Source organism: Pteropus alecto, unplaced genomic scaffold (genome assembly GCF_000325575.1).
Source record: "Pteropus alecto unplaced genomic scaffold, ASM32557v1 scaffold191, whole genome shotgun sequence".
Classification (NCBI taxonomy): domain Eukaryota; kingdom Metazoa; phylum Chordata; class Mammalia; order Chiroptera; family Pteropodidae; genus Pteropus; species Pteropus alecto.
Window position 1 is genome coordinate 1,457,634 of NW_006434181.1, and position 13,707 is coordinate 1,471,340.

At 36.8% G+C, this 13,707-nt stretch overlaps 1 protein-coding gene across 16 annotated transcripts in view; it reads right to left on the reverse strand.

Moving 5' to 3' along the window:
* The window catches only part of NPHP1 (nephrocystin 1), a 77,505-nt gene that overhangs the window by 53,854 nt on the left and 9,944 nt on the right, over positions 1–13,707 (reverse strand). For all 16 annotated transcript variants that reach the window (XM_025044798.1, XM_015587140.2, XM_006909050.3 and 13 more), the window contains 2 exons: positions 7,529–7,739; positions 7,122–7,223 (listed from right to left, as the gene is read on the reverse strand). In XM_025044798.1, coding sequence (XP_024900566.1) covers positions 7,122–7,223; positions 7,529–7,739 — 313 coding nt within the window. The remainder of the gene's footprint in view (positions 1–7,121; positions 7,224–7,528; positions 7,740–13,707) is intronic.

Genomic DNA, 13,707 nt, shown 5'->3' on the forward strand with positions numbered 1-13,707 from the left:
ACATCTCTGAATAAATCAAATTGTATCAAATAGGGGGTTCAAATTCTTTCTAATCCTTAGTTTTACTTTATAAAACCTAATCAATCTAATTCTGCTTCTGTGAAGTAGGTGAGATCTACCTATAGAATTGGATTTTGGTGACTTACCACTCTGTTCAATGTAGATTGTATTGGGGGCGAGATCAATACAAATTGGAGCCGTTCTTTCTGAACATACTCAAATTCACTGCACCTCAAAATTTCTCTCTTAATATATCTCCTGTTAAGCAACCAAAATGTCTTACAACAGATGATTGGATAAAGAAGCTGTGGTACATATATACAATGGAATATTACACAGCCATAAGAAGAGATGAAATACTGCCATTTGCAACAACATGGACAGACTTTGAGGTAATCATGCTAAGCGAATTGAGTCAGACAGAAAAAGTTGAAAATCACATGATATTATTTATATGTGGGATATAAACCTAAAAGCAACAAATGAACAGGACAAACATGGACATGGACAATAGAGTAATGGTTACGAAGGTGGGGGGGCAGTGGAGGTAGATAGGGTAAACTGAGTCAAATTGTGGTGACAGAAAGAAATCTAACTATAGGAGGTGAACACATAGTGTCAATATATATATGCCTTACTGTTAAAGTGCATAGCTGAAACTTGTTGGATTTCGTTGTCCAATGTCACCAAAAATAAATATAGAAATTTTAAAAAAGAAATGTTAAAAGGAATTCCTTAAGAAAAGAAAAAAATATCAAAAGTATTAATAATAAAATGGCAATAACTACATATATTTAATTATTTTAAATGTAAATGAATTAAATGCTCCAATCAAAAGATGGAGGGTAGCTGAAGGAATAAGAAAACAAGAGCCTTACATATGCTGCCTAAAAGAGACTCACTTCAGATCGAAAGACACACTCAGACTGAAAGTAAAGGGATGGAAAAAGGTATTTTGTGAAAATGGAAACCAAAAAAAAATGTTGGGGGAGCAATACTCATAAATACTCATACTAGACAAAATAGACTTTAAAACAAAGGCTATAACAAGAGACAAAGAAGGATCCAGTTATCCCACTTTTGGGTATTTTTCCAAACAAACAGAAAACACTAATTCAAAAAGACATATGCATCTTTATGTTCACTGTAGCATTATTTACAATAGCCCAGATATGGAAGCAACCTAAGTGTCCATTAGTAAATAAAAGGATAAAGAAGTAGTACATCCACATAATGAAGCATTGTTTAGCCACCAGATAAAAGAATAAAATCTTGCCATCTGCAACAACATGGAGAGACCTAAAGGATAATATGCTGAGTGAAATAAATCAGACAAAGACAAATACTATGTGATGTCACTTCTCTATAGAATCTAAAAAACAACAACAAAAAAAACAAAACAGAAACAAGCTTATAGGTATAGAGAACTTTTTGATGGTTGCCAGATGGGAGGGAGGTTAGGGAAACTGGTGAAGCAGGAGAAGGGATTAAGAGGTAAAAATTGGTAATTACAAAGTAGTCGTGGGGATGTAGAGTATAGCATGGAGAATATAGTCAATAATATTGTAATAACTACATGTGGTGTCAGATGGGTACTAGGCTTTTTCAGTGTAACAACTTCGAAAGTTAATTATCTAATCACTTTTGTATAATATCGTACACCAACTCTAACTGAAAAATAAAAAAATTAAAAAAATTCAAAGGTGTAGCCTCTTAACCAGCACAGAGCATCTGGGAATTAATCTAAGGGTAACAATGGGATAAGTCTACAAAGATATTTGTGCAGACTGATCACAACACACATTGTAGGTTGTCTACTGCTGAATCCCTCATTTTAGCAAGGAGTCAGTGAAAAAACTACAGTTTCCAAGCCCTCTTTGCAACTAGATGTTGCCAAGAACTAAATTTTGATCAAGGAGATATAATTGGAAGTTTTTATATAATTTCCAGGAAATCAGCCCTAAAAAAATGGCAGCTCAGGCCTCTTGTTCCCCTTTTCTCCTTTTTTGCTCTCTGGAATCATTAAAAGATTTAGTAGCCAATGTAAACTACAGAGATAATCCCTCTGGAAGAGCTGTCCTCCACTTTATAGAGTGAAATGCTGAACTGGGCCTCACCACCCTTTGACCGCTACCTCTATACTTCTGCTTCTACCTTATTTAAGCCTCTATTCTGGGGATCTCTTGTAACTCCTAGGGGAAGCTAATCATAGCGAAAGCTTTGTTGCCATGTAACTGATACTATTATAGGTTGGAAACAACATAAATATCCATCTCTATGAAACTGGAATACTACTTATGGAATACATTGAAAAAGATAATCTAGACCTGAACTATGCAATCAGCAGCTACTCACCTCATGTGCCTGTGGGCACTTGAAATTTGACATCAAATTGAGATGTGCTATTTAAGTACAAAATACACACTAAAATTTGAAGACTTAGCACAAAAAAAGAAAGTATTTCTTATTATTGATTGTATGTTGAAATTATAATATTTCTGATATACTGAATACAAAATATATTATTAAAAATAATGTTGAGGTTTCCAGTTAAGATGGCAGAGTAGGAAAACTGTGCTTGTCTTCTCTCACAACCACTTCAAAATTGCAACTAAACTACAAAATAGCTATCTTTGGGATTTGCCTGAAGTCTAGCTAAACAGAAGTCTTATATCTGGGAACATACAAAGTGAGTAACCTCGAGACTGGTAAGAGGTGCAGAGATGAGGAACAGATTGGTCCCCACATCCACATGTGGCAGATGAGAATGAGGAGGGATATATTGGCTATGATGGTCTCTCCAGAGATGTGAGGGGTCCTGGTCCTGGGGCCCAGGGTTCCAGTGCTGGGAAGAAAAGTCCCCAAAATTTCTGGCTGTGAAAACCAGTGGAGATTATGGCTGAATGAGATGGAGGGTGGATGGATTCCTAGACATTCCTCTTGAAATTGAAGGACCCACGTGTAAACTTACTCGGTGATAGATTTGCTCACTTTGAGTTATAGCACTGGGGCAGTGGCTTGAAAGGCACCAGGAAGATACGGGGAGGAAGTGAATTATCCTGCTTCAGGATGAGGGCTGGAGGGGCAGCTTTATCCCAGATAGAAGTGCTGGCAGAGTCTACTGTATTTTGTTGAGCATGCAAACACAGGTGGCCCTCATATCTGAGTCTCCAACAACCTAGCTAACAATGGTTGCCTTGCCCTAGTGATTCCCTGAGACTTTGCCCCACCAAACTTGTGGGCTGCTTCCAGTGGCTTTTCCATACAAATGGCATACCTTAGCTCATGCTTCGGACTTTCATAAAATCCCTCAAGGGTTCACAAAACCCAAACAAGCAGCATCTGCCCTTGGTGTGCCCTGTACCTCTTGCTGAGCAGGCCCAGCCTGGCAGTAGTAGCAGCCAGCTTCAGTTTGTGGCTTGGCCTATTAAGGAACTGCCAAAATGAGCATGGGTGGTGGCCATCTTCAGATTGCCTGGTGACTCGTCAGGTGGCCCTGGGCTGGTGGCAGCTAAACTTGGCCTGTGGTGGGACCCTTCCCAGGAGGCCCAAAGGCCGGCCTGCCTGGTGGCTGCTCTGGATCCACCAGAGCACTACCTGGCTACCTCTGCAAATGACACACCCAAAGGGCAAACTGGGCAGGAACCAGAGCCCTGCCAAAGCAAATCCGACTCCATAGGGTCAGCCCCTCACTGGTAAGTACTCACAACTGATTAGCCCAAAGGTCAGTCTATCTCATTCACATGCAAACAGCAACCAAGGCTCAACTATAACAGGAGGGCACACACAACCCATACATAGGACATACCTGGAGCACGCAGCTCAATTGACCAGGAAAGAGTACGCCACTGAGCCCCCCATAAGACTCTTACTATAAAAGGCCAATCTACTAAGACTGGAAGACATAGGAGCACTACCTTATTAGAAACAAACACAAGGAAGCAGATAAAATGGGGAAACAAAGAAACATGTCATAAATAAGAAAACAGAACAAAGCTCCAGAAAAAGAACTAAACAGAATGGAGACAAGAAACTACCAGATACAGAGTTCAAAACACTGGATATAGGGATGCTCAATGAACTTAGAAGATGAGCAGATGAATTCAATGAGTACTTTAACGAAGGGATAGAAAACACAAAAAATGGAGATAGTAAACATAAAAAAGAACCAGTTAGAAATGAAGAATGCAATAACTGAAATTAAAAATACCCTAGGGAGGAAACAAAAGTAGATTAGATGAAGCAGAGGATTCAATCAGTGATTTAGAAGATAAGGTAGCAGAAAACACCCAATGAGAAGAACAAGAAAAAAAAAATCCAAAAAAAAATGAGAATAGTTTAAGGGGCTTCTGGGCCAACATCAAGCATACCAACATTTGCATTATAGGGTTACCAGAAGAAGAAGAGGGAGAGCAAGGAATTGAAAACCTAGTTGAAAAAATAATGATGGAAAATGTCCCTAACCTAGCAAAGGAAATAAAACATACAAGCCCAGGAAGTGCAGAGAGCTGAAACAGGATGAACCCAAAGAGCCCCACACCAAGACACATCATTGTTAAAATGCCAAAGGTTAAAGACAAAGACAGAATCTTAAAAGCAGCAAGAGAAAAGCATCTATTTACCGACAAGGGAGCTCCCAAAGACTGTCAGCTGGTTTCTCAACAGAAATTTTGCAGGCCAGAAGAGATTGGTTTAAAATATTCAAAGTGATGAAAAGCAAGGACCTGCAACCAAGATCACTCTACCCAGCAAATCTATCATAAAATAGAAGGACAGATAAAGAACTTCTGAGACAAGAAAAAGCTAAAGGAGTATATTAACATTAAACCAGTATTACAAGAAATTTTAGAGGGATTTCTTTAAGAAGAAAAAAAGATTAAAAATATGAATAATAAAATGGCAATAACTATATATCTGTCAGCAATTACTTTAAATGTAAATAGATTAAATACTACAATCAAAAGATAGGGTGGCTAAATAGGTAAGAAAATAAGACCATATGCTGCCTGTAAGAGAACCACTTCAGATCGAAAGACACATACACTCTGAAAGTAAAGAGATGAAAAAAAGATATTTGTGAAAATGGAAATAAACAAAAACCTAGGGTAGCACTACCTATACCAGACAAAATAGACTTTAAAACAAAGGCTATAACTAGGGACAAAGAAAGACCAAGTAATTTCACTTCTGGGTATTTATCCAAATAAACCCAAAACACTACTTCAAAGGGACATGTGAATCCATATGTTCATTGCAGTATTATTTACAATAGCCAAGATATGGAAGCAGCCTGGGTGTCCATCAATAGATGAATGGATAAAGAAGAGGTGGTATATATATACAATTGAATATCACTCAGCCCTAAAAAAAAAAAAAAGGAAATCTTGCCATCTGCAACAACATGGATGGACCTAGAGGGTATTGTGCTGAGTGGAATAAGTCAGAGAAAGACAAATGCCATACGATTTCTCTCATATGTGGAAACTAAAGAACAAAATAAACACACAAAACAGAAACAAGCTCATAGATACAGAGAATATTTTGATGGTTGCCAGATGGAGTGAGGTTTGGGGGACTGGGTGCGAAAGGGAAGGGATTAAGAAGTACAAATTGGTAGTTACAAAATAGTTATCGGGATGTAAAGTATACAGCATGAGGAAAACAGTCAATATTGTAATAACTATGTATGGTGATTGCAATCAGGGTGATTGCTTTATAAGACACACAAATGTCTAATCACCATGTTGTACACCTGAAACTAATATAATATTATGTGCAAACTGTAATTTAAAATTTTTAAATTTATTTAAAAATATATAAGATAAATAAAAATGTCACCTGTTTCTTTTTACTTTTTTTAAATGTGTGGTATAACAAAACATATACATTTGGTCTTTATTTCCAGTTGGTAAGAGTTCCTAAAACTCTTAGAATTTCCTGAGTGACAGAAGTTTATGCTAATGAGGTATTGGCAGGAGAGCGCTGCTTGCCAGAGGAACCAACCATGTGATTAGAGGGCTGGAACTTTCATTACACCCACTGCCTCACCTTCAGGGGTAGGAAAGGTGCTGGAGATTGAATTCAACCATCAATGGCCAATGATATAATCAATCATGCCTAAGTAATGAAACCTCCATAAAAAAAAACCTAAAATACAGTGTTTAAGGAGCTATCAGGTCAGTGGCCACTTCGAAGTGCTGGGAGGGTGGCACCCAGAACAGGCATGGAAGACCCAGTTCCCATTCTCTCTTTCAATGTTTTGCCCTATGCACCTCTTCCATGTGGCTCTTCCTGAGTCTGTATTTCATATTAAACACAAGTAAGGTGTTTCCCTCAGTTCTGCAAGTCCTAGCAAATTATCAAATTTGGGAACCCCTAAATTTATAGCTGGTAACCCAGAAGTACAGGAGGCCCCTGGGACTTGTGACTGGCATTTGAAGTAGGGTGGTTTGTGGAACCAAGCTTGTAACTTGTGGGGTCTGTACTAACTCCAGTAGTTAATGTCAGAATTGAAATAAATGAACTATTAGACACCTGGTTGGTTTCAGAGAATGGGTGTGGAAAAACAACAGATATTTGGTATCAGAGAAAAAAAAAAAGACATCTCAGTATAGCTACTAGAAAATTTTAAATTACATTTGTAGTTTGCATTAGATTTCTAATGGATAGCACTGATCGAGACAGATTATCTATGCATATTGGCACAGAAAATGATCATGCTGTATTATAAAATATGAAAAAATAGGCTACAAACATGCATGTATAGTATGTTCATATCCTAGTATAGGACTGTATATTTGTGGACATTAACAGAAAGTTAACTGTGGTTTTGTTTTACAACAAACAATAAATGCCTATTAATCTTTATAATTAGCATTAATCCACAAAGCATCTTCATTGTGGGCTAACATTCCAGGGTTCACCTGCATGAGAGTACTTCATAGGTCCCAGGATTATTAACACATAATATTTTCCCCATGCCCTGTCCCTCTAAAATTAATGCAAATTCTATATCTCAAGTCATTCACTACTCAGTTGATCCAATAATACAGTTTAATGTTTTACTAAAAATGAAAAACTTTGGAAAGAGAAAAAAGAAAGAATAAACAACAAATACTAACCTCCAGGTAGGTTCTGGGAACAAGACCTATGTTTCCTCTGGCATTCTTAGCCATCCACCAACCATCAGGGCTTTTTTCAATTATAAAGAGAATTTCTCCTTTCTTAAAGCAAAGCAAAATTTTAAAATATTAATTAAAATTTAGCCCTGAAATAGGAATTTATCAACATTAAAGTTATTTTCGAAAATAGAAGAGCATTTACTCTTTTACCAGGTAACTTTGATAACAGAATTTTGCATGAATACTGCCTGTAAATCATTAATTATTATTTGTTTTACTTAAACAAATTGAGTCTTTAGAAACTTAGTATCAGGAATATGTTCTACAGGTACACAGGTAGAGTTTTCTTATTCTGTTAGGTATGCAAATTGCTCCTGAGGTTAGGTTCCAGTCTTGTTTCTACCTGCCTTGAATGTCAGATCCCCAGCCTGCTGAGTAGCAAAACCTTCAACAGCAATGTATTCTCTACTTGTCCATTGGTGAGCTTCATTTTCCTGTTTCTCCTCCTCCTCCTTTTCTATTTCTTTTTCCTCCCCATCACTTTCTTCACTTTCTTCTTCACTGTCGTCTTCATCTTCTTCAGCAGAAACACCCTCTTCTTCTCTAAGTGCCCCAATTCTGCAAAAAAGAAAAAAAAAAGAATTCTGTGACAAGGATCACCTGAAATAACGTTTTAGAATATATCAAGTATAAATTCTCTATACAGAAGATCTGGCCTATATTTGGAACTGGAAAATAAAGGAGACAAGGGGAAAGCATAGTTAATGGTTTCTATCATTTAGCTAAGAGTACATACCTCAAGAGAGTTGATGTCAGAAGCATGGTGGCATGAGGGGCCCCCTTGATCTCTCTCCTTTAAACTATAACAAATTGGACAGTTATAATCCAATAGAAGATTCCCAGCTTAACACACAAACACTTTTGAGAGATCTACCCATCAAAGCATTTGAGGATGGGCAAACTGGGAAAGTAAGGGAGGAGGAAAGGAGAGGAGCAGAGACAGGTACAACAGACACATCCTGGAGCTCCCTGTGGGACTCGGGAAGAGTGGAGGAATCAGGTTGTGGTGTGCACTCTCTGTAGCCCCAAGCACTCCTGCCTGAGTAATCAGCACAGAGACCAGGGCAGAGACAGAATAAGAAGTGTGACAGCTGTGTTCTAAAAAGTAAGTCACGGAGCCTGGATACCTCCCCTGACTCTTCGACAGCTGCCTCCTTGAACCCTCTCAGAGCTAGCAGCAGGCCCCAGGAAAAAGTGCAGCAGCTAGTGTCCTCCTATAAAGTAGAGAGTCTGCAGCCCCAGGAACTGAGGGCTTCCGAGTGGCAGACACAATGTACTCACTGCAGCTAGTCCTAGGAACAAGGGTGGAGATACAGAGGCCTGGTCACTCTTACTAGCCCTAGGCACACTGACAGGCTCTCCAAACCCAGCCCATGCCCACCTATCAAAGCTGATCCTGATGGAGGCACTGGGCCACCACAGGCAGCATAACACTGCATTTGGCTGCTGGAGCAGCACCAGGACTTCAGGGGCTCTTTAGGGGCTCAGAACCCCATCATCCATCACATTCTCCCACAGGAGTAGGGCCCTGGGACCAAGGCGACCTGATCACAGGGGAGACACACACTTCCCCAGGAAATAAAGAACATTTTTTTTTCTGCCACACAGTAGAGATCTGGGAAGCCTAGGCAGTGGAGGAGGCTTGTGCAATACCTACTGAAAAACAAAAGAAAAACCTCTTCTTATCAACCTGCTAATGAGGGAGTACTATTGATAATAATAAAATTTTTTAGAAAGCAGAGTTCATTCCCATAAATGCTTAGGCAAAGAAATAATCTATCAAATACCATGAACAACCAAGGTGACAAGGCAGCTTAGAAAGAAAATAAAAAGTCTCCGGAAAATAAACTTAAAGATATAAAAATATGCAATTTAAATGACAGAGATTTTTTTTTTTTCACAGCAGGAAAGAAAAGCTTTATTAGAAGAGAAAGTACACTTCCAGACATGGAAGTGGGCCCAAGCAAGAGAAGCATGGCTCAAAAGGCCTAAATGACAGAGATTTCAAGACCGCAATTCTGAAAAAAAATTAATGAGATGCAAGAAAACTCAGTTTAATGAACTCAGAAACAAAATCAACGAACGATAGAAATACTTTACCAAAGAGAATGAAACTCTAAGAAAGAACCAAATAGAAATTCTGAAGCTGAAGAATTCGATAAAGTATATGAAGAACGAAGTAGCAAGCTTAGAGGTGACCAGATAGAAGAAAGAATTAGTAACATTGAAGACAGAAATCTGGAAATGACACAGAAGAAGAGGAAGACTTGAGAGTAAAAATAAAAAGAAAGAACTCTACAAGCACTATCTGACACCATCAGAAAAAGCAATATAAAAATAATTGTTATACCAGAAGGAGGAGTGAGGGAGAAGGGAACAGAGAGCCTATTCAAACAGTCAACAAGAACTTCCTAAACCTATGAAAAGAACTGGATCCTTGAATCCAAGGGCAAACAGAACACCTAATTATCTAAATCCAAAAAGACCTTCTCCTAGACACATTATATTAAAACTGTCAAAAATTAATGACAAAGATAGAATTCTCAAGGTATCCAGGGAAAGAAGACCTACAAAGGAGAACCCATTAGGTTACCATCGGATTTTTTAGCAGAAACTCTGTAAGCTAGGAGGGAGTGGAATCAAATATTCAAGCTATTGAAAGAGAGAAATTACCAGCCAAGAATATTATATCCAGCAAAGTTCTCCTTTAGATGTGAAGGAGTAATAAAGAAATTCTTAGACAGAGAAGTTGAGATTTTCTACCATAAGGCCTGCATTACAGGTAATACTGAAGAAGGTTATTATACCTGAAACAAAAAGACCAAAACGATACAAAACTTTGTGTAAGATGACTAACAACAGGCAGAAACAGGAAATTGCAACATTTATTCAGAATAGGGTATTATAAACTTAAATATTAGGTAATGGTTAAAGGAGGTAAACATATTTTAAAATGAGGAGACAATAGCTACTGCAACTCAGAAATGGAATCACAGCATAAATAGGGCCAATTTGAGACAACAAAACCAGAACGGGGAGAGAATAAAGGTCTGAACTTGCAAAGAGCAATGGAGATAAAACTCATGGAGAAAAAAAAGGATTACTATACATGTGAAATTTTCTTTTACATAAACTTAATGGCAACCACACACAAAAAATCCAGAACTGAGACACATAACATAAAACAAGAGAGAACAGAGGAAAACATCATATAATATCACCAAACTAAAATAACAGACAGAAACAAAAGGGCAAAGAAGCAAGAGACACCAAGCTACCAGAAAATTAAAGATAAAATGGGAACCTCATATTTCAATAATCTCCCTATGACAAACGAGTAGGACAAACAAACAGAGACTCATGGACATGGACATGGACTATAGACTAGTGGTTACCAGAGGACTATAGACTAGTGGTTACTTGTGGGGGTGGAGGGAGGAGGGGGGAGGTAGACGGGATAAAGGGAGTCAAATATAGGGGGATGGGGAGGGTGAGGTGGGTAAAGGGGATCAAATATATGGTAGCTGAAGGAAACTGGACTTGTGTGGTAAACACACAATTAAATATACAGATGTCAAATGATAATGTACACCTGAAAATTATATAATTGTATTAACCAATGTTATCCCAATAAACGTAATTAAAATAAATAAATAAATAATCGCCCTGAATGTAAAACCAACAGAAAGGCACAGAGTAGCAGATTACATCAATCAACAAAACCCAATCATATGCTGCCTTCAAGAGACACATCTCAGCTGCAAGGACCAATATAGACTCAAAGTGAAAGGGTGGAAGACGATATGCCAAGCAAATGGCATCCTGAAAAGTGGGTATAGCCACACTTATATATGATGAAATAGACTTCAAAATAAAAAAGGTTATGAGAGACAATGATAGACACTAATAATGATAAAGAGGACAATACACCAAGAAGACATAACACTTATCAATACATATGCTCCCAATCAGGGAGTACCAAATATATAAAGCAACTACAACAAACTAAAGATAGAACGGAAAAATACATAATTATAGTAGGATACCTAAATACCCTATTGACAACTATGGACATATCATCCAAACAGAAAATCAATATGGAAATATCAATGTTAAATGACACATTAGACCAACTGGACATAACTGACATTTACAGAGCCTTCCATCCTAAAACATCAGCTAATAAATTATTCTTTAGTGCACATGGAACATTCTCAAGGATAGACCATATTTTGGGACACAAAACAAGCTTCAACAAATTTTAGATGATTGAAATCATACCAAGCATACTCTCCATCCAAAATGCTTTGAAAATGAAGATCAACTGTAAAAAGAAAGAAGGGAAAACCACAAAAATGTAGAGATTAAACAACATGCTACTAAAGGACAACTGGGTCAAAGAGGAAATGAAAGGAGAGATCAAGAGATACATAGAAACAAATGAGAATGAAAGTACAATATATCAAAACTTCTGAGAAACAGCAAAAGCAGTAATAAGAGGAAAGTTCATATCATTACAGACTTATCTCAAGAAAAAAGAAATGCCCAAATAAACATCCTAACATTATATCTTTAAAAACTAGAAAAGGAAGAACAAACAAAGTTCAAAGTCAGAAGGAAATAATCAAAATTAGAGCAGAATTAAATAAAATTGAGAACAAAAAGGCAATAGAAAAAATTAATGTAGCATAGAGCTGGTTCTTTGAAAAGATCAATAAAATTGACAAACCCCTGGCTAGACTCAGTAAGGAAAAGAGAGAAAAGACACAAACAAATTCAGAATTGAAAGAGGAGAAGTTACAACAGATACCACCAAAATATAAAGTATCATACAAGACTACTAGGAAAGATTATATGCCACCAAATTCAATAACCTAGATGAACAAGTTCTTAGAAATATACAATATTCCTAGACTGAATCACTAAGAAGTGGAACATATAAATAGACTGACCAGCAGTAAGAAACTGAAACAATCATCGAAAACCTCCCAAAAGTAAAAGTTCAGGACCAGATGGCTTTGCCAGTGAATTCTACCAAACAAAAGATGATTTAATACCTGGAAGAGTTCTTCTCAAACTCTTCCAAAAAAACTGTAGAAGAGGCAATACTTCCTAATTCATTTTATGAGACCAACATCACGTGATACCACAAAAAAAAGAAAACTATAGACCAATATCTCTAATGAATACAGGAGCAAAAATCCTAACCAAATACTAGCAAATCAAATACAACAATACATTAAAAACATTATATATCACGATCAAGTAGAGTTCATTCTAGGGGGACAAGGATGGTTCAACATTTGCATATCGATCTGTGTGATACAGTACCAAATAAAATGAAGGATAAAAATCACATGATCATATCAATAGATGCAGAAAAAGCATCTGACAAGACAAAGCATCCATTTAATATCAAAACAGTTAATAAAATGGGTATAGAAGGAAAGTACCTCAACATAATAAAGTCCTTATATGACAAATCTTCAGCTAATATCATACTTAATGGTGAAGAACTAAAAGCTTTCTCTCTAAGATCAGGAACAAGACAAGGCTGCCTGCTCTCATCACTCTTAATCAATATAGTATTGAAAGTCCTAGCTAGAGCAATCAAGCAAGAGAAAGAAATAAAAAGCATCCAAATTCAGAATAAAGGTGTCAAATTGTCACTTTTTTCAGGTGACATGATTCTCTATATAGAACACCCTAAAGACTCCAATAAAAAAAAATAGAGAAACAATAATCAAATACAGTAAAGTTGTGGTATACAAAAATCAATGTACAAAAATTTATTGTATTCTTATATACTAACAATGAAATTTCAGGAAAAAAAACATGGACTTTGAATTTAGAGAGAATTTTATGAATGTGATCTCAAAGGCAAGGGAAGTAAAAGCAAAAATAAATGTATGGGACTATATCAAACTAAAAAGCTTCTGCACAGCAGAAAAAATCATCAACAAGAAAAAGAGGTAACTAATTGAACAGGAGAAGATATTTGCAAACAATGCCTTCAATAAGGGGCTAAGATCCAAAATATACAAAGAACTCATACAGCTTAACAATTTAAAAAACAATTGATTCTCTAATAGAGAGAACCCTGAAGACTTCACAAGAACACTACTAGAAACAATAAGCAAATATAGTAAAGTTTCTGGATACAAAATCAACATTCAAAAATACATAGCATTCCTATACTCTAATAATGAAGTGTCAGAAAAAGAAGTGGAAAAATAATTCCTTTTGCAATTGCAACAAAAAGAATAAAATACCTAGGAATAAATCTAACAAAAATGCAATCCCCATCAAAATCAAAATCCCCATTCTTTAAAGAAATAGAACAAAAAAAATCATCAGATTTGTATGGAAGCACAAAAGACTCTGAATTGCCAAAGCTATCCTGAGAAAAAAAAAAAGGGCTGGTGGCATCACTCTGCCCAACTTCAAATTATACTACAAATCAACAGTAATCAAAACAGCATGGTATTGGCAGCAAAACAGACACACTGACCAGTGGAACAGAATC